Below are 21,482 nucleotides of genomic sequence, written 5' to 3'. Positions count from 1 at the left end.
TAAGCTACCAAATATTTAGTAGTGTAAAGTACTTCAGCGACTCTTGAAGTTTGTAAGTTAAAAGCAAGCTGCTTCTGTCCTTGAAGACCTAACTACGTAGTGTGTAAGACAATAACAATGTGGGAAAAGTAGGGAATGACCCTGGGCTGAAGAGAAGCTGTATTTTCTCAGAGACAAATACTAAGCTCTGTGGGAGAGAGAGACTCATGAACCTACTTTGAGAAATTCAGAAATCAATGTAGTGTAAGAATAGCAAAGGCTTCACTGTGGAAGTTGGCTTAAGGGACAAGGTGAAGGACAAAGAATGTGTCTAGGTAGGAGAATTACATCACACAAGGAATGGAAATGTAAATAAACCAACTTTTCATAAAAGATTTTGATATGGAAAAAGTAGTCTTTTAAAAACAAAAGTGCAAAACGATGACACATCACCTCACTTAGTGAGAAAGTTATATTGAAAAAAAAAAAATAAGTGTTGTCAAGATGTGAAAAAGCCAGAACTCTCTTGCACTGTTACTGGGAACGTAAGATGGAGCTGCCACCATGGAAACAGTACAGCAGTCTTTCCCCAAACCAAAAATAGTCACTGTACGACATAGCAATTCCAGTTCTAGGTCTACATCCAAAAGAACTGAAAGCAGGGTCTCAGAGATGTGTTTTACCATGTTCCTAGCAGCATTCATGGGGCCAAAAGATGAAAGAAGCCCAAGGATCCATCAACAGATGAATGAATAGAGTGATTTGCACATGCACATGCACACATTTGGATATTGCTCAGCCATAAAAAAGGACATCCTAACACATGCCACAAAGTGGACAAACCTTGAAGACAAGATAATTTTGTTTAAAACTCAGCTTTACGCATTTTATACACATACATCTCAGATAAAATATCTAAACAATACCAAGAATTCCAATGAGTCAATAAAATGACAAATATTCCAAATTGTGGCAGACAGTCCTGCTTCCCAAATCTTATGCTTCCCAAATCTTACACTTCCCACCCTCTGCAGTTGGTGTGAACACAAGCATACTTCTTTCTGGATAATATGAATTTAAGTGATGTGTGTTTTTTCTGGGTTAGGGCAATTGCAAGCCATAGGCATTCTCTAGACAGCCTCCCTGCTAAGGAGGCTGGGATTTGGATTTGCTAAGCCAGCCTCTATCACTGCCTTTGATCCCCTATCACAGAGCACTCTGATGACTCACTGGGGACCTACAGTGGTGAGCGAGGAACAGTCTTACTGTTGTGCCTTTGGGATTTTAGAACTAATTTGCTGTTGCGGCATATATATTCCATTATGGTTAATAATTCAATAGAAAAATGGTAAGGAGTATAATCAGTTAACTCAGTGGAAGAAAAAGAAATGATCAATAAGCATAAAATGAAAAGGCAAATTTAAATGAACAATGAAATATTTTACAATATTTATATTGGCAAACTTGGAAGATTCTGATGCTACGTGGCACTGAACGAGGAGACAAGTGCTGTCTCATATTGGAGATTGGCACAGGTATGCACACAGCCTTCTTTGGAGGACAATTTGACAATCCCAAATTTGATTTTTATGAATATAAGGCATAGTACATATTTGCAATGTATATGCTAGATATTAACAGGAGCTTTGTAATAGAGAAAAAGCAAAGTGAATGTTCAGAAATAAATATTTAAATTATGGTAGCTTCATATTATAAAATATTAATACCATCACCTCAGGGGTTAGGATTTGAGTGTAAAAATTTGGGAGGGGGACAAACATTCAATCCATAGTAATAGCTTCAAGGCTATTATACAAGGACTGGTATAAAAATTAAAATGAAAAAGGTGACTGAATTCTCAATTTTCTCCTCTCTAACCCAAGGAATTTCCTCCTTAAAAATATAAATTTATCAGGACTGAATGTATGCCTCAAACTTGGGGCACATGGTTTACCTAAGAATGTTTCTCAGTTCAGTTTCTATACACTTTTACACCTCCTGGCTGGGCATGCAAAGAATCTTGAGAGTAGTTCTTAGGGTCCCAAGAGGGACAATGGTATCCACCCCATAACACAGGGCAAGGGTGAGGAAACTGCACCCTGAGGCTGGATGGAAAGTCTGACTTCCATGAGAAACATGGAAGTCAAGTGAAAGTCTGTCTTAGGACAGAAAAGAAAGGGGTGTGTGCAAGGGTACATGCTACATTAGAATCGGCATGAGTCCACTTCACACGCCTATTATGTAACCATTTACTGTTGTATCTATAGTACCTTAGATGAAACATAGATATTTACATGAATAATAGTATTTATATTTTTCTAGAATCACCTGATATAGATGCTGCACAATACACAAAACTCTTAAAGAGCTTTTGGGGAAAGGTCTAGTACCTAGTATGCACTAGAGGTTCTTATACAGCAGTATTGAGAGGATAACACCAAGCTGCTGAGCCTGAGAGAGTGAAGGAAAGGCTCAGTACAGGAAAGAGCAGCCCAAGAGGAGCAGCCGCCGGTTGGCTGTTGGAAGCTGGGTATCAGGCACTGCCAGCCACCTTGAACCACTTCTTGGGAACAGCAGAAGTCACATTAGGAAGGTGCTATACCTTGTCCTTCAGACAGAGCCTGCTGGTCTTCCTTTAGAAGATGGTGAGAACTCTTGACTACTGGACAATCTCTAGTCAATTCTTTTCATTTGAGAATTCAGTCTTACTGCCTCAGTGAGGGAAACAGGATATAATTTTCCAGCAATTTGAGAGGTTGACTCAATTACATAGGGTCTAGGTAGTGAAATGACTTTCAGATTTCAAGCTGAGAAGTAATGAAAGGAAAATGAGTTATACCCACTCTCTTCCAAAGTGGTTGTCCTACTTAGTGTCAACCAATCCCATTTTTGTCCTGTAACTTTCCTCTAACTCAGTAAACTGGTTTACTGCCAAACAGATGGCTATACATTTTCATTTTGCATCCTGCATACATTCAAGTGTTATCTCAATTAAAAAGACATTTTCTAAAAAACTAAAATTTATTTTAAAAACTTTATCAAACAGAAAACAAAACAAAACAAAAAAACTCCAGTATAATCCCTATCTATCCATTACTCATCTTCAGTGCTTGATAAAATACAATCTTGTTTTATTACCAACCAACTCCAGCCCCTGTATTATTACTCCTGTTGCCCCCAAACCCCCACATTTTGGTCACTAAATTATTTTAATGCAAATCCAAGACCATGCTATCATTTCAAAAATACCATAAGCATACCTTCAAAATAGAACACCCCTACATTTATGGTTAATATGTAATATCAATTATAATTTTCCTATTTCTTAATTTTTTTGTTAAAATCAAGATCCAAATAGTTCACACACTGTATTTTGTGATATGACACCAACCCTCTTTTTCTGGAATTTCTCTTTTAATATATAGGTTACCTTTCCCCTGTTTTTTTCTTACTTTTTTTTTTTTTTGTCATTTGTGTATAAAATTTTCCACACTCTTGATTCTTGGTGCCTGCATATTTTTTTCTTAAAACACGTTGTTTTTAAACCATGACTTCCTGATGCAGCAGGCAGAAGAGGAATTTTTTTCTACTAAGCAAATAAATTAATCATGGTACAGACATTTAGCAATTTTTCTAAACTCAGTAAGTAGTGGAGTCAAAGGACTAGAATTCAGGGAATCTATTTCTTTTTTTTTTAGTTCCAACAAGTGGATTTTATTCATGCAATACACACTCAAATCAACATTCCTAATAATAGCAAGTCACAAATACATCGAAGATTCACTCCCTTATTCACCTTTAGTTCAATCCCCATGGACTTAGTGCAACGTCTCTTAGCCAAGAAGTAAGTCAATAAGACCCAGGGGATTATTCTCAGCCTTATCCCCTTCTCAGCTCCTCAGATGTCTTCGGATGTCCTTGGGTGTCCGATAAGCCACAGGCTGGATGGCAGTCATCGTCGCCGGAGAAGTGGTTAGTTGTCCGGCCTCAGTGATAACAGTAAATCAGCAATCAGGGATAGTGTGGACAGCAGCCGGGACAGTCAAAGAGACAGAGCAACGTGGAGTCCTCTGGTCATGGTGCTGCTGACAGTTTGCTCCAAAAGTCCAGGGGTTTTAGTAGTGATTTTCAGCCCAGTCATGGTCTTCATTGATAAAGACCAGAACACGTCTAGAGAAGGAGCCACCACTCAAATCATAGATAAAGGTTCATATCAGCATTGTTTAGGAGTGTCATCCTGCCACGCAGCAAGTTTGTCACCAGGCGCCTTTTATGATTTTAGTTTTACAAGTCCAGGCAAATACCAAATACAGCTTATTATTACTACATAACACACAACTATAGCAATTCCTAATATTTCCTTGTCTCATTACAACAGCTAAGTAGGCGGTTTGGTCTTTCCATGTTCCCTACCACCCTGAAAACACAACTAGTTTTGTTGAAGTTGTGGTCTTTTGAAAAGTCAGTTACAACACTAGTTAGGTTGGATTTCCTTGAGGGGTTGGGGCAAATTTCTCTAGTAGTCTGTATATACTTTGAATCAGTGTCCAATCTGTGTTGTCATGGCAGTGTTCAAGTGATGGAAATGGAAGTGGTACCATTCATTATTAGTAGGGACCTGCTAGAAAAAATTGTGCTTCCTGTTCCTGCAATCTTACACTCTCCTTACACCTAGTTTTAAAGGGAGGAATGCTTCTACCATGTCACCAAGGAAGAGCTTTTTTTTTTTTTTTTTTTCCTGAACGGCAGAACGTTTTCTTTTTTAAGTTACTAATTATTTTTTTTAAATTATTTTTTGTACTTTTTAGTTACATATGACGAATATGTTGGGACTCTTTTTCATAAACTGAAGGAGTACTAAAAGCACAAGAAATTTTTGAACATTATGAATTAAAAAAACAAGCAATTATCAGAACAATTTTATAAGTGCTATTATTATCTCTTAAAAATGACCGGTGGAACTGTTATGTAGGCTCCATTCTTCACGATTGGGTATCTGCTCAGGTTCAACATATGTAAATTTCTTCACGTTTACAATGGTATGCATACTTACATGAATTTCTCAAATTTAGTTTCTCACTCTTCACACATTTGTCTCGTTACATTAGATTATAAACTTTTGAATGCAAAATAGTTTATAATTTTTCATGGTCCATAAGTGGTATTCAGAATCATTTTAGTGAAAAAACAAAGGCAAGCTGAAGGAGACTGTGTGATTCTCCTTCCATACTGAGGTAGAAATGGTATTTTCTAGGAGTAAGGAAATGTCTCTGCTTATTTATCACTGCCACCTACTGGTGTCGAGTGTTTCTAACTAAAACCCTCAGGGAAACCTATCAGAGGAACTTCTAGAGGAGAAAAAAGTGAATTACAAAGTCACAAAAAATCAGTTTCTTTCAAAAGAATAGACGCAACCTTGATAGGCAGAGCTAGCTTAAATTTTACAATAGAAATTGCTAAATCTTAAAAAGTTTCTATAGTATCTATTATAATACCCTAAAACTTTTTAAGGGCTGCTAATTAAGCTTGAAAATCATCAGCTATAATTTTTTGAGACATAATATTTATACATTTTTGTAGGGTACAATGTGGTAGCTCAATACATGTATAACACGTGCAGTTCAGATGTTTATTCTTATGTGAATTTCGTACTCTTCTAGGTATTTTGAAATATATTGTAGGTGTTTTAACCAATCATTACCTTACTGTACTGAAGAACCAGAATTCTTCCACTGTTTTGTCACCATTTAACTTCTTTCCATCTCCCTTTCCCCTTATTCTTCCCAGTCTTTAGTGATTACTATTCAGTCTAATTTTCTGTAAGACTGCCTTACTGGTTTTTAAAAATGAGAATGTGTAGTATTTGTGTGTCTGCCTTATTTCACCTAATAAAAATGATCTTCACTTTGAGACTGTTGCTGAAAATGCAGGATTCATTCTTTTTTGTGGCTGAATAATATTCCACCCTGTGTGTGCATGTGATATGTGTATGTGTGTATACACACAGACTCACACACACACATATAAACATACACACATAATTATATACAGACATTATCTCCCACTTTCTTTGCCCATTCACTCACTGATGAGCATATGGGTTGGTTCCATGTTTTAGCTACTGTGAATAAAACTAAGAAAAATGAGAGTGCATGTATCTTTTTGGTACAATTATTTCGTCTCCTTTATATATGAAACTGCTGTAGTGGAATCGATAGATGGATTGTATGGTAGCTCTGTTTTTATTTATTTATTTTTTGGAGGAACCTCCATATTGGCTTCCATAAAATGACTGTAAAGATTTACATTCCCATAAAAATAGCATAAAATAGCATATGAGCTCCCCTTTCACCAGCGGGGCAGTTTTGTTTTGTTGTGACTGCCGTTCTGAGGTGGAATGCTGGGATGATGTCTCATTGTGGTTTTGACTTGCATTTCCCTGGTGATTAATGAAATTGAGAATTTATTTGGTTTTGCTGGTCAAATAAAAAGACTTAAAGGATTTAGACTTCATTAAGAAGCTTCTGCACAATAAAGGAAATAGTTTGACATAATCTCATTTGCCTATTTTTTTTGTTGCCTGTTCATTTGGGGTCCTATCAAAAAAAAAAAAAAATACTGCCCACACCAATATCTTGAAGTTCTCCCCTTGTTTTCTTCTGGTATCTCCACAGTTTCAGGTTTAATATCTTTAGGTCTTTGATCCAGTTTGAGTTTTTTTGTGTGTGTATGGTGAGAGGGACAGATCCAATTTTATTCTTCTGTATATGTATATCCAATTTTACCAGCACTGTTTATAGAAAAGATTGTCCTTTCTCCATTGTATGTTCTTAGTGCCTTTATTTTTTTAAAAAATCAGTTGGCTGCAAAGAATGAGGTTAATTTCTAGGTTCTCTGTTCTGTTTCATTGATCTATGTCAGTTTTTATGCCAGTACCATGCTGTTTTGTTTCCTATAACTTTGTAGTATGGTTTCCTTCCTTCTTCCCTCCCTCCCTCCTTCCCTCCCTCCTTCCCTCCCTTCCTTCCTTTTTTTAATCCCTCAGTTATTTTGGCTATTCTTGGTCTCTTGTGGTTCCACATGAATTTTAGCATTTTATTTTTATACCTTTGACCTTTTTACTGGAGATTGAGCCCAGCGGTGCTTTACCACTGAGCCATCCTCAGGCCTTTTTAAATTTTTTGAGACAGGGGAGGGTCTCCCTGAATTGCTTAGAGCCTCACTAAGTTGCTAAGTCTGTCTTGAACTTTAGTTCTTCTGCCTCAGCCTCCCAAACTGCTGGAATTACAGGACTTCACCCAGCTAATCTTAGGAGTTTTCCCTTCTATTTCTGTGGAGAAAGTTGTTGGTATTTTGATAGGACAAATGTAATTCTTGAGATATGAAATAATGAAATTATAATTGCTTTTGAACAATTTGTGTCACAGACACAAATTAATCTAAAATTTAATTTATATTTACTTAAAATTTAATATATTTCTGGTTGTTATTTAAAATATGCCATACATCTGTGGTTAAAGTTATGCTCTGAACAGACAAGGGAAGAAAGACTGCTGCTTTTTCTCAAAGGTGACTGTACATAGGGGTGGTGTGGGGATTTCTTAGATATTTTTAAGTTCATTAAAACACAACAGAATGAAATCTGTTCAAATTACAAATTTATGTAATATTTGTAATAAGTTGTTTTTCATTTTGTATTTAAATTGATATAGATTGAATTAACTTTCCGAAGTCCTAATATGGTGACTTGGATTATAGGTTTGATATATCATGTTGAGCCTTGAATTCTTTGACCATTATTTGAGACAATGAATTGCTAAGGTGTTAAAAAAAATCACAATGTAATTGATCTTCATATAATAACTCTATTTCTCTAAAAAATGACATATTGCTGTTACAAGTCTGAAAAGCATATAAACTCAAATACCACCTTTACAGATCATTAAAACATGTTGGCTGGGTGCAGTGGTGCAAGCCTGTAATCCCAGCGACTCTGGAGGCTAAGGCAGGAAGGTTGAGTGCTCAAAGCCAGCCTCAGCAACAGTGAGGCGCTAAGCAACTCAGTGAGACCCCATCTCTAAATAAAATACAAAATAGGGCTGGGGATACAGACAGTGGCCAAGTGCCCTGGAATTCAATCCCTGGAACACCACCCCCTCTGAAAACAAATTCATGTGCAACAAAATGTAATAGAATACAATTCAATCCCTGGAACACACCACCCCCACCACCCAAACAAAGTCATGTGCAACAAAACATAAAAGATTATTTAATACAGAACTAAAGAAAGCTGGGTTAGACACTAGAAAGGATAAATTGAAACTTACTAAAAAGGAAAAAAAATGGAGCCAGGCACAGGGGCAAATGCCTGTAATCCCAGCAACTTGGGAGACTGAGGCAGGAGGATTGAGTTCAAAACCAGCCTCAGCAACTTAGTAAGGCCTTAAGTAATTCAGCAAGACCCTGTCTCTAAATAAAATATTAAAAAAGGCTGGGGATGTGATTCAGTGGTTAAGCAGCCCTGGATCCAATTCCCAGTACAAAAAAAAAAAAAAAAAAAGGTACTGATTTCATTATTTTCTTGATGGTTTATAAATGATAACTATTTTTCTTACATATATTAAAACCACTGAATTGTTTTATTACTGAAATTTAACTGGCAATTGCTTATGGTACCTATGGATATGTATATTTTTCTGCATTAGTGTCATGATTGACCTAATGACCTGAAAGAGATACTTAAATGCGTACGTGGGGCTCTATGCTGGTTGACTTTGGAACTACATTTTAATGTTTTACCATCTGGTAATATAAATGGTTACCAAGAGTTTAAGTTCTTATTTTTTCTTTTACTGGAAGTAATAAGCAAGTCATCATAGTAATTTATTGCTGGTAGAATAAGTTTCTAATTTCATTCCTCCCCTCCCTGCAAACCAACATGTAGTGATAAGCATTTTCAAAAACATTTTAACTCCTCAAATACAATCTTTGAAATAGCAGATGAGTTTTTCATTAGTTGTGTTTTTAGCCATGTGATTTTTCCAGTTTTCCCAGCATCCTTTGTTAAAAAAGCTTTTTTCCAACGTGTTTTTTGGCAGCTTCGTCAAGTTATGAGGTAAGTGTATTCATGTGGGTTTTCATGCCTGTTTGGGTGTCAATATCATGCTGTTTTTGTTACAATAGCTCTGTAGTACACTTTAAGGTCTGGTATTACGATGCCTCCTGATTTGCCTTTCTCTCCAAAGATTGTTTTGACTATTTATTTTGGGCCTTTTATTTGCTTTTTATATTTCCATGAAGAATATCATTGGAAGTTTGATGGGAATTGTATAGTGCTTTTGGTAGAATGCCCATTTTGACAATATTAATTCTGCTATCCAAGAACATGGGTGATTTTTCCATCTTCTAAGATCTCCTATTTCTTTATTGTCTATAGTTTTCATTGTAGAGGTCCTTCACTTCTTTTGTTAGATTGATTCCCCAGAATTTTATTTCTTTGAGACTATTGTGAATGGGATAGTTTTCCTGATTTTTCAACACATTCATCATTGGATTATAGGATTGTGACTCATTTATGGGTGTTGATTTAGTATCCTGCTACTTGCTGAATTCAATTGAGATCTAGAAGTTTTCTGGTGGTTTTTTGGTCTTCCAAGTATAGGATAATGCCATTGGCTAATAGAAATAGTTTGAACTTGTCTTTTCCTATTCATATCCCTTTAATTTCCTTCTCTTGCCTAGTTGCTTTAGCTAGAGTTTCAAGAATGATGTTGAATAAAAGTGGTGAAAGTGGGCATCCCTGTCTTGTTCCTGTTTTTAAGAGGGAAAGCTTTCAGATTTTTTTGGAATGATGTGGGCTTTGGGATTGTTGTATATGTACAATGTTTAGGTATGTTATTTCTATCCCTAATTTTTCTAGTGTTTTAAACATGAATGGATGCTGTTTTGTCAAATGCTTTTTCTGCATCTTTTGAGATCAACATGATTCTTGTCTTTAAGTCAATTTGTGGTAAATTGCTTATTGATTTTCATATGTTGAACCAACCTTGCATCCCTGGGATAAAACCTCTTGATCATGGTACACTAAGAATTTTTGCATCTATGTTCACCATGGATATTGGTTGAAGTTTTCTCCATGTATCTTTGTCTAGTTTGGGTACCACACTGATACTGGCTTCATAGAATGAGTTTGGAAGACTTACCTCCTTTTCTCTTTCATGGACTAATTTGAGGAGTGTTGGTACTAGTTCTTTAAAAGTCTGGTAGAACTCTGCTGAGAATTCATCCAGTTCTGGGCTTTCATTGATAGGCTTTTGATGTCTTCTTCAATTTCATTACTTGAAATTAATCTGTTTAAATTTTCTATATTCTCCCAGTTCAATTTGGATACATCATATGTCTCTGGAAATTTGTTGATGTCTTTAAGATTGTTTAGCTTGTTGGAATACAAATCTTCCAAAGTTTTCTGATAATTCTCTGGATTTCAGAAGTGTCTGTAGTGATACTTCTATTTCATCACAGATTTCAATAACTTGAGTTTCTTCTCCTTTTTCTATGTGATAACTTTCTGTTCTTTGCCATGAACTTTCCTCTTAGAACCACCTTCATAGTGAGATTTTGATATATCACTATTCTTTTTTTTTTCATTTTTATGCTACTTTTATTTATTTTTTTTATTATTTATTTTTTTTATTGTAAACAAATGGGATACATGTTGTTTCTCTGTTTGTACATGGAGTAAAGGCATACCATTTGTGTAATCATAAATTTACATAGGGTAATGTTGGTTGATTCATTCTGTTATTTTTTCCCTTCCCCCCACCTGTCCCATCCCTCTTTTCCCTCTATACAGTCCTTCCTTCCCCCATTCTTGCCCCCCTCCCTAACCCTCACTCTAACCCTAAAACTAAACCCTCCCACGCCCCATTATGTATCATCATCCACTTATCAGCGAGATCATTCTTCCTTTGGTTTTTTGAGATTGACTTATCTCACTTAGCATGATATTCTCCAATTTCATCCATTTGTCTGCAAATGCCATAATTTTATCAATCTTTATGGCTGAGTAATATTCCATTGTATATATATGCCACAGTTTCTTTATCCATTCATCAACTGAAGGGCATCTAGGTGGGTTCCACAATCTGGCTATGGTGAATTGAGCATCAATGAACATTGATGTGGCTGTATCTCTGTAGTATGCTGACTGTAAGTCCTTTGGGTATAGGCCAAGGAGTGGGATAGCTGGGTCAAATGGTAGTTCCATTCCAAGTTTTCTAAGGAATCTCCATACTGCTTTCCAGAGTGGCTGCACTAATTTGCAACCCCACCAGCAATGTATGAGTGTACCTTTTTCCCCACATCCTCGCCAACACCTGTTGTTGCTTGTATTCTTGAAAATCGCCATTCTAATTGGGGTGAGATGGAATCTTAGGGTGGTTTTGATTTGCATTTCTCTTATTACTAGAGATGTTGAACATTTTTCCATATGTTTGTTGATTGCTTGTAGGTCTTCTTCTGTGAAGTATCTGTTCATTTCCTTAGACCATTTGTCGATTGGGTTATTTGTAGTCTTGGTGTTGAGTTTTTTGAGTTCTTTATAGATTCTGGAGATTAGTGCTCTATCTGAAGTATGATTGGCAAAGATTTTCTCCCACTCTGTAGGCTCTTTCTTTGCATTGCTGATAGTTTCCTTTGCTGAGAGAAAGCTTTTTAGTTTGAATCTATCCCAGTTGTTGATTCTTGCTTTTATTTCTTGTGCTATGGGAGTCCTGTTGAGAAAGTCTGGTCCTAAGCCGACATGTTGAAGATCTGGACATACTTTTTCTTCTATAAGATGCAGGGTCTCTGGTCTGATTCCGAGGTCCTTAATCCATTTTGAGTTTAGTTTCGTGCATGGTGAGAGATATGGGTTTAGTTTCATTCTGTTGCATATGGATTTCCATTTTCCCAGCACCATTTGTTGAAGAGGCTATCTTTTCTCCATTGCATATTTTGGGCACCTTTGTCTAGTATGAGAAAATTATATTTATTTGGGTTTGTGTCCGTGTCCTCTATTCTTGTACCATTGATCTACCTGTCTATTTTGGTACCAATACCATGCCGTTTTTGTTACTATTGCTTTGTAGTATAGTTGAAGTTCTGGTATTGCAATACCCCCTGTTTCATTTTTCCTGCGAAGGATTGCTTTAGCTATTCTGGGTTTCTTATTCTTCCAGATGAATTTCATAATTGCTTGCTCTATTTCTGCAAGGTACATCATTGGGATTTTAATTGGAATTGCATTGAATCTGTATAGCACTTTTGGTAGTATGGCCATTTTGAAAATATTAATTCTGCCCATCCAGGAACATGGGAGATCTTTCCATCTTCTAAGGTGTTCTTTAATTTCTTTCTTTAGTGTTCTGTAGTTCTCATTGTAGAGGTCTTTCACCTCTTTTGTGAGATTGATTCCCAAGTATTTTATTTTTTTCGATGCTATTGTGAATGGGGTAGTTTTCCTAACTTCTCTTTCTGAAGATTCATCACTTATGTATAAAAATGCATTAGATTTATGAGCATTGATCTTATATCCCGCTACTTTACTAAATTCACTTATGAGTTCTAAGAGTTTTCTGGTGGAATTTCCTGGTTCCTCTAAGTATATAATCATATCATCAGCAAATAGGGATAGTTTGAGTTCTTCTTTTCCTATTCGTATCCCTTTAATTTCTTTGGTCTAATTGCTCTGGCTAGAGTTTCAAGGACCATATTGAATAGGAGTGGTGAAAGAGGGCATCCCTGCCTTGTTCCAGATTTTAGGGGGAATGCTTTCAGTTTTTCACCATTTAGAATGATATTAGCCATGGGCTTAGTGTAGATGGCCTTTACAATGTTAAGGAACGTTCCCACTATCCCTATTTTTTCTAGCGTTTTGAGCATGAAGGGGTGCTGTATTTTATCAAATGCTTTTTCTGCATCTATTGAAATGATCATGTGATTCTTGACTTTAAGTCTGTTGATATGGTGAATTACATTTATTGATTTCCTGATGTTGAACCAACCTTGCATCCCTGGGATGAAACCCACTTGATCATGGTGCACTATCTTTTTAATATGTTTTTGTATGTGATTTGCTAAAATTTTGTTAAGATTTTTTGGGTCGATGTTCATTAAGGATATTGGTCTAAAATTTTCTTTCCTCGATGTGTCTCTGTCTAGTTTAGGTATCAGGGTGATATTGGCTTCATAGAATGAGTTTGGGAGAGTTCCCTCCTCTTCTATTTCATGGAATACTTTGAAAAGTATTGGAATGCGTTCTTCTTTAAAGGTTTTGTAGAACTCGGCTGAGAACCCATCAGGTCCTGGACTTTTCTTTGTTGGTAGGCTATTGATGACTTCTTCTATTTCATTACTTGAAATTGGTCTATTTAAATTGTGTATGTCCTCCTCGTTTAGTTTAGGCAATTCATATGTCTCTAGAAACTTGTTGATATCTTCGAAATTTTCTATTTTGTTGGAGTATAGATTTTCAAAATAGCTTCTAATTATGTTTTGTATTTCAATCGTGTCTGTTGTGATATTTCCTTGTTCATTCTGAATTTTGGTGATTTGGGTTTTCTCTCGTTTTCTCTTTGTTAGTGTGGCTAAAGGTTTATCAATTTTGTTAATTTTTTCGAAGAACCAACTATTTATTTTGTCAATTTTTTGTATTGTTTCTTTTGTTTCAATTTCGTTGATTTCAGCTCTGAGTTTAACTATTTCCTGTCTTCTACTACTTTTGGTGTTGGTCTGTTCTTTTTCTAGGGCTTTGAGCTGTAGTGTTTGGTTGTTTATTTGTTGAGTTTTACTTCTTTTATTGAATGCGCTCCATGAAATAAATTTTCCTCTAAGTACTGCTTTCATAGTGTCCCAGAGATTTTGATATGATGTTTCTTTGTTCTCATTTACCTCTAAGAATTTTTTAATTTCCTTCCTAATATCTTCTGTTATCCATTCATCATATAATAGCATATTGTTTAATCTCCAGGTGTTGGAGTAATTTCTGTTTTTTATTCTTTCATTTATTTCTAACTTCAATCCATTATGATCTGATAGAATACAAGGAAGTGTCTCTATCTTCTTGTATTTGCTAACATTAGCTTTGTGGCATAATATATGGTCTATTTTAGAGAAGGATTCATGTGCTGCTGAGAAGAAAGTGTATTCACTCTTCGTTGGATGGTATATTCTATAAATGTCTGTTAAGTCTAAATTATTGATTGTGTTATTGAGATCTATGGTTTCTTTGTTCAATTTTTGTTTGGAAGATCTGTCCAGTGGTGAGAGAGGCGTGTTAAAATCACCTAGTATTATTGTATTATGATCTATTTGGTTTCTGAGATTGAGAAGGATTTGTTTGACATACATGGGTGAGCCACTGTTTGGGGCATAGATATTTATGATTGTTATGTCTTGCTGATTTATGGTTCCCTTAAGCAGTATGAAATGTCCTTCTTTATCCCTTCTAACTTTGGCTTGAAGTCCACATTATCTGAAATGAGGATGGATACCCCAGCTTTTTTGCTGGGTCCATGTGCATGGTATGTTTTTTCCCATCCTTTCACCTTTAGTCTATGGGTATCTCTTTCTATGAGATGAGTCTCTTGCAGGCAACATATTGTTGGATCTTTCTTTTTTTCCAATCTGCCAGTCTATGTCTTTTGATTGATGAATTCAGGCCATTAATATTCAGGGTTATTATTGAGATATGATTTGTATTCCAAGTCATTTGACTCATTTTATTCATTTATTTGTTTATTTTTGACACGACTTGGTTCCTCTTTATTTGAGAGTTCCTTTAGGATAGCTCCTCCCTTTGCTGATTTGCTTCTTTGTTTTTCATCTCTTCCTCATGGAATATTTTGCTGAGAATGTTCTGTAATGCTGGCTTTCTTTTTGTATATTCTTTTAACTTTTGTTTATCATGAAAGAATTTTATTTCATCATCAAATCTGAACGTAAGTTTTGCAGGGAATAAGATTCTTGGTTGGCATCCATTTTCTTTTAGGGCTTGAAAAATGTTATTCCAGGCCCTTCTAGCTTTTAAGTTCTGGATTGAAAAATCTGTTGGTATCCGTATTGGTTTCCCCCTGAATGTAATTTGGTTCTTTTCTCTCACAGCCTTTAAAATTCTGTCTTTATTTTATATGTTAGGTATTTTCATTATAATGTACCTTGGTGTGGATCTGTTGTAATTTTGTGTATTTGGAGTCCTATAAGCCTCTTGAACTTGATTTTCCATTTCATTCTTCAGATTTGGGAAATTTTCTGAAATTATTTCATTGAATAGATTGTTCATTCCTTTGGTTTGTTTCTCTAAGCCTTCCTCAATCCCAATAATTCTCAAATTTGGCCTTTTCATGATATCCCATAGTTCTTGGAGATTCTGTTCATGATTTCTTACCATCTTCTCTGTTTGTTCAACTTTGTTTTTGAGGTTAAATATTTTGTCTTCAATATCTGAAGTTCTGTCTTCCAGGTGTTCTATCCTATTGGTTGTGCTTTCTATGGTGTTCTTAATTTGGTTTATTGTTTCCTTCATTTCAAGGATTTCTGTTTTTTTTTTTTTTTCAATATCTCTACCTTTCTATTGAAATGGTCTTTTGCTTCCTGTATTTGCTCTTTTAACTGTTGATTGGTGCGTTCATTCAATGCCTGCATTTGCTCTTTCATTTCATCGTTTGCTTCCCTTATCATGTTAATTATGTACATTCTGAACTCCCTTTCTGACATTTCTTCTGCCATGCTGTCATTGGATTTTATTGATGTAACATCCAGATTTGTTTGGGGCATTTTCTTCCCTTGTTTTCTCATATTGTTCAGGAATAAGTGGGTCATTAAGATATTGCAGATTTCCTCTATTGACTTACAATTTCCCTGAAGATTGCTAGTGTATCCCCTCTTATCCTTCAGTAGCCTGAAGTCTTGGAGGAAGTTGATAATGCAGTGCTCCCCAAGGAAGCTGCCTCTCTAGGGGTGGTGGTCTACAGGTGGGGTATATTCCCTGCTAGTGGGCAGAGGTGCCTCCACTTGTTGACCAATGGTCATCCAAAGGGGAACTAGGCTGCGGGCTGAGGTAAGGCCTGTTTGTGCCTGTGTCTCTGGTTTTACCATCCTTGTGGGAAAACCTCACCCGGCGGGGAAGACTCACCCAGTGGGGAGGTCTCCCTGGTCAGTTTCCCTCCTAGAGGTTCCCCTCAATCTACAACTACCGCCTGGGCTGGGCTGTCTTCCTCTGCAACGTTCCCAGGGGCCTGGACCTACCTCCTGGGCCTGGGAGCCTCACCCTTCGCAGGCGAGTCTCCTTAGGCTGCCTCTCCTCAGAGAATCTGCCCTCAGTCCTGGAACCTTCGCTCCGCCCCTCAGCTTGTCTCTGCAGCTCTTCCACCGAAAAGCCGCCTAGGACCTGGGACCATGTTCTGCACCTAATCGCCTGTCTATGCAGGCCGTCCTCTGGGCAGCCTCCGAAGCCCGGCGGTTTACTCTGAAACCAAGCGCTGTGCTGAGCAGCTTCCTCTGCAAAGTTCCCAGTGGTCCGTGTTTACCGCTCCAGCGGGGGGGAGGGGCGTCTCGCAGGGCAACTCTACTTCACAAAGTTCCCTGCGTTCAGGGGCTACCGCCCCATCCGGGACGCCTCCCCAACGGGAGACTCATCCGGCGACTTTGAGTTGGTCCCAAGTCACTCACTATCTCCTCTTTTGAATCCTGAGTCCTGGAGCAACATTAAATGCAGCCGCCCTCTAGTCCGCCATCTTGAAAACCCTCACTATTCTTATATCTAAATATTCTTGATTTCTCCCAATTTCTTCTGCCCTCCATTCATCATTCAAAAATGTATTCAAAAGTGTATCTCCAGGTGTTAGAGCAGTTGCTACCTTTTATCTTATTGTTGATTTCTAGTTTCATTCCATTATAATCTGACAGAATGTAAGGTTTTTTGGTTTTTGGTGCTTTTTTGTGTTTGCTAAATTTGTTTGTGGCCTAGATTACAGTCTATTTTTAAAAATGTTTCCATGTATAGCTGAGAAGAAAGTGTAGTCATTGATGGATGAAATAATCTGTAGATATCTGTTAAATTCAAATTATTAATTTTTATTTTTTTGTTCTGTAGCATCTTTATTTAAAGTTTGGATGATCTACCCAGTGATGAGAGAGGTGTGTTAAAGTCACCCAGTATTATTGTTAAAATGTTTGACTTCTAATATTGAGAAGGATGTTTGGTGTATGTAGACGCTCCATTGCTTGCAGCATAAGTATTTACAATCATTCTTTCTTACAGTATGAAATGGCCTTGTCTCTTCTGATTGATTTTGGTTTGAAGTTCACTTCATGTGATATGAGAATAGGAACTCCTGCTTGTTTACAAGACCCACAAGACCACATGAATGCTAAGTTGTTCCCCATCCTTTCACATTTAGTCTATGGACGTCTTTGCCTATGAGGTATCTCTTGGAGACAGTGTATGGTTGAGTCTTGTTTTTACATTCAATTTCCCCCATTCTGAAGGGGATCCTAATTAGAATAAGTTATACTCCATGTATGTAAATGTCAAAAATAACTGTCATGTATATCTAAAGAGAATAAAAAAATACATGAAAAATAAAAGATTAAGGCAATCATTTTAGAAATACTTCTTTTCCCCAAATGTATGAAATAGGTTAGCTACTAGTATCCAGGTTATTAAAGAGAAATAATTAAAATGCTATAAAACTAATAAACAAAATAAATCCAATCTCCCAATCTATGTCTTCTGATTGAAGAGTTTAGACCATTTACATTCAGTGTTATTGAGAGACAATTATTTCCTCTCATTTTGATTTTTTCTGGTGTTTAAACTGAACGATTCTCCAGAAATTCACAACTAGAAAGCCTGCACTACAAAACATACTCAGTACTTCATGAAGAAATGAAACATAAAAATGAAAACCAGCAGATGGAGGAACTATACTAGAAGAGTCAAAGGAGAACTGAAATTCAATGTTAAGTAGAAAAATGACTCAAATCAGTGAATTGATAACATTTTATGGACTATCAAAACCAGTTTGGCCTCAGTTTTATTATTACTAAAAACAAGTTTATTCACTATTAGAATTTGGGTATATTTAAAAATTTTCAGCAAATGTGTTAGGTGGACTATTATCAAAAAGGTTTACTTTTCATCTTCAGAAAATTTTATGTAGGTATCATTTTAGAAAATTGATAATTTGATAATAATTTAAAAATATTAATCTAACATTTGTACTATTTAAGTCATGAGGAAATCAATGTGCCCAATTAAAAACATTTATTTGGTTTTGTTGGAAAATTTAAAGGTTTAAGATTAAATTAGTATTACACCAAAATTATATTAAATATTTGGCTTAAAATGCTACCCCTTCATTCAAATTTTTATTATACTAAACATCTTTGTAAATTGTTCTGTGAAAAACAATGCTACTTTTTTTTTTTTTTCTTGAAAACTTCAAGAAAATTCCCACTTTGATCACTACAGGAAAACAAAGAACAAATTTAAAGAGAACTTTAGAATACAAAAGGTAAATTGCACAACTACTTCATTTTTGCTTTATCTCAGTTATATTTTTATTCTCAGCAGTACTAGGGATTGAACCTAGAGTTTCAGGTATGCTAGGCAAGTGCTCTAATACTGAATACTTCCCTAGCCCTTGTTAAAATACTTTGAGATAGGGTATTGTTAATTTGCCCAGGCTGGCCTCCAACTTTTAATCCTACCTCATCCTGTCAAGTAGTTGCAGGTGTGTGCCACCACACCAGGCCCTTAATCACATACTTAAAATCTGCAAAATTAAAATAGTCAAATATCTTTAGTATCCAAAACACCAGCTCCAAGTAGTCATATGTAGCCACATACTTCGAATGTAGCTAAATATCAAGGCAGGCTGCTTGGTTGAATTTGTTCTGTTTTGCTTGTATTGGTATCCTGTTACACAAGAACAGACACACACAAAAATGGTGTGTTGAAAGAAATGGCAACTTGTGCCTTCACTCCTTGGTGGTGTTCTACTGAATGAATAAAGCTGTTAAAAACCTAAGTTCACTGGGTGTGGTGGTGCACACTTGTAATTCCAGCTTCCTGGTAGGCTGAGGCAGGAGGATTCCAACTTAGAGGTCAGCCCAGGGAACTTCCCAAAAGATAAAATGAAAAAAGTTGAGTGATAGGGCACTTGTCTAGCATGTGTAAGGCCTTTGTTTAATCCCCAGTACCTAAACAAACCAACCCTCCAAAATCTGCCAGCTGTTTTGAAAGATTCATATGACATTGATATGACCGTAGAAAACTTCTTGATGTATGTCACTTTATGATACAGGTTACCTAACCTGACTCCTGGGAGTTCCTGGCTTTCTAGCAGATTCCATAAGCACATCATGTAAGCCAAGTTAATATTTACTGTTTTACTGCCTAAAATGTTTCTCAAAAAGTATAGAAAATAATTTTATAGGTAGTAATATAAGTATTCACACATTTGAATTCAGGGACTGAACTGTGAATCACACACTTGGGAGATGAAGACAAAGACTTATATTCCTTTTGTATACTCCTCAGTGTCCACAGCAGTAGTATGCATGCAACTGGTGCATTAATTTAGTATATATTTACCAGTCATTCCATTTTGGGATTCTTGTAGAAACAAGTCAATTCTGAAGAATTTCTAAGCTTTAGTTAATGCATAAAAGACTCTTGCCATTATCAACTATAATTTAAAAATCTGGTAAATTTAAGGTTAGAAGTAGTTATTGTTCCATATGAGCTGATATATATAAAAGGCAGAATCCAAGATAGGGAATTAAAAGTATATGCAAAAATATGGGAGAGAATACGAATAGGGTTAGAGTTAAAAATGAATGTTATTACTTTTTGTATCACAAGAATAGTCTTTATGACAAAATACTGGAGGAGCAGGATAAAGTGATGAGCAAAATTCTTCCAAATACAAGAAACCATCATCTTAATAGGTTTTTGAAAAACCAAAGATTCTTTTATTTGTTGACTACTTCTGATCAATTTAAATTTGTACCACTCCATACACTTTGAATTATAACTAAACAACTACAGGTTACTCAGTATTTTGTTAAAAATGGAAGGAAAACACTTTGACTTTGAGTCTTAACAACTCTGAAACTAAAAGATCCCATTCTATGATTATATACTTGATTTTCTTAAAAAAATAACTTCAGTTATTATGCCAATATCTGAAAAAGGCAGCCCCTGACAGTAAATGAATAACTGGATGAATAACTAGAATAACCACATAGCATCATTTTGAGCTACTGTAAAATAAGCCTTTAAAATTATTTTTTCTATTTGAATAATGAATAGATTAAAAGTAAAACCATAACTATGGGGGGAAAAATCAATATAAATAAATAATACAGGTCAAAAGAAAACTCAGAAGACAAATTATGTAAATATTTTTTTGAGGCATCAGTGGGAAAATTTTTATGAAAACAATTTCAGGAAAATAACATCTTTAAAATATAGAGCTCTAAATACTTGATATATTGGGGTACTCTATAATGCCCATTTAACTGCTGTAATTTTTTTTTCCACCTTGGATTTTTTTTATGGATAGAGCAGTCCGTAGGATTTTTACACTTACTATTGCAAAAAGTTTTTCCAATTATGAAAAATTCAAAGCATTTCTTCAAATTTTAAAAGGCAAAATGGAGAATCTCTTCACTATAATACACCATCAAAACAGGTATCTGTTTATTTTGCTATTGCATGAGTGTTTTTTAAAATAAAATATGTGGTCAGACAGGGTTTTTTAGGTGACCAGAAACCAAGTTACCTCTTTCCAAGTCCATCAACAAACTGTAAGTGGGGGAGAAAAAAAAAAAAAAAAAAAAAAAACCAAACAAACCACTTTGTACAGTATGCAGATAACAGCAGAGTAGGCTTATTAGAGCCAGACACTCAAAACACCATTTCTAGGAGTTAGCACTCTAGGCCCAAAGACTGAATTTGGCCCATGGTCTATTTTTTGTATGGCCCTGAGCAAAGAATGGTTTTTCTATTTTTAAAAAGATCATTATAGACAACAAAGAAAATGTGACAAAAAAACCATATATGGTCTGCAAAACCTAAAATATTTATGATCTGGCCCTTTACAGAAAGTTTGCAGACCATTCATTTTATACCAATGTTGTACAGAATTCAGGCAGTGCAATTACATGTCCAAGGTAACATTCATTAACTTCCACCAGGAACGTAGTTAGCATTCTTAAAAGTTGTCTTCTGATGCTATTTTTCAGACTTTTTTTTTCTTTTCAATTTCTCTTCCATTTTCAACATCAAAGTTCATCCTGTATTAATAATGTAAATGTGATTTAAAAGTATGACTTTATAATGTTTATAATTAGGTAAAATATAAACTAACCAACATTTCATCTTTTCAAATGTACTCTTTATTCTTATTTAATGGATAACCATGAAACACACCATTCTTAATTGTAACAATGGGAAA

At 35.7% G+C, this 21,482-nt stretch overlaps 1 protein-coding gene across 2 annotated transcripts in view; it reads right to left on the bottom strand.

Moving 5' to 3' along the window:
* Window positions 1-20,701: 20,701 nt before the first annotated feature.
* Dnajc10 (DnaJ heat shock protein family (Hsp40) member C10) overlaps window positions 20,702-21,482 on the bottom strand; it is a 52,961-nt gene continuing 52,180 nt past the window's right edge. For both annotated transcript variants that reach the window (XM_047545077.1, XM_047545078.1), the window contains exon 23: window positions 20,702-21,321. In XM_047545077.1, the coding sequence (XP_047401033.1) occupies window positions 21,310-21,321 (12 nt within the window). In that variant the 3' untranslated portion in view covers window positions 20,702-21,309. The remainder of the gene's footprint in view (window positions 21,322-21,482) is intronic.

This window comes from Sciurus carolinensis, chromosome 3, assembly GCF_902686445.1.
Source record: "Sciurus carolinensis chromosome 3, mSciCar1.2, whole genome shotgun sequence".
NCBI classification, from domain to species: domain Eukaryota; kingdom Metazoa; phylum Chordata; class Mammalia; order Rodentia; family Sciuridae; genus Sciurus; species Sciurus carolinensis.
Note: the sequence above shows the minus strand (reverse complement) of the source record. Positions and strands in the feature narration are given on the sequence as shown.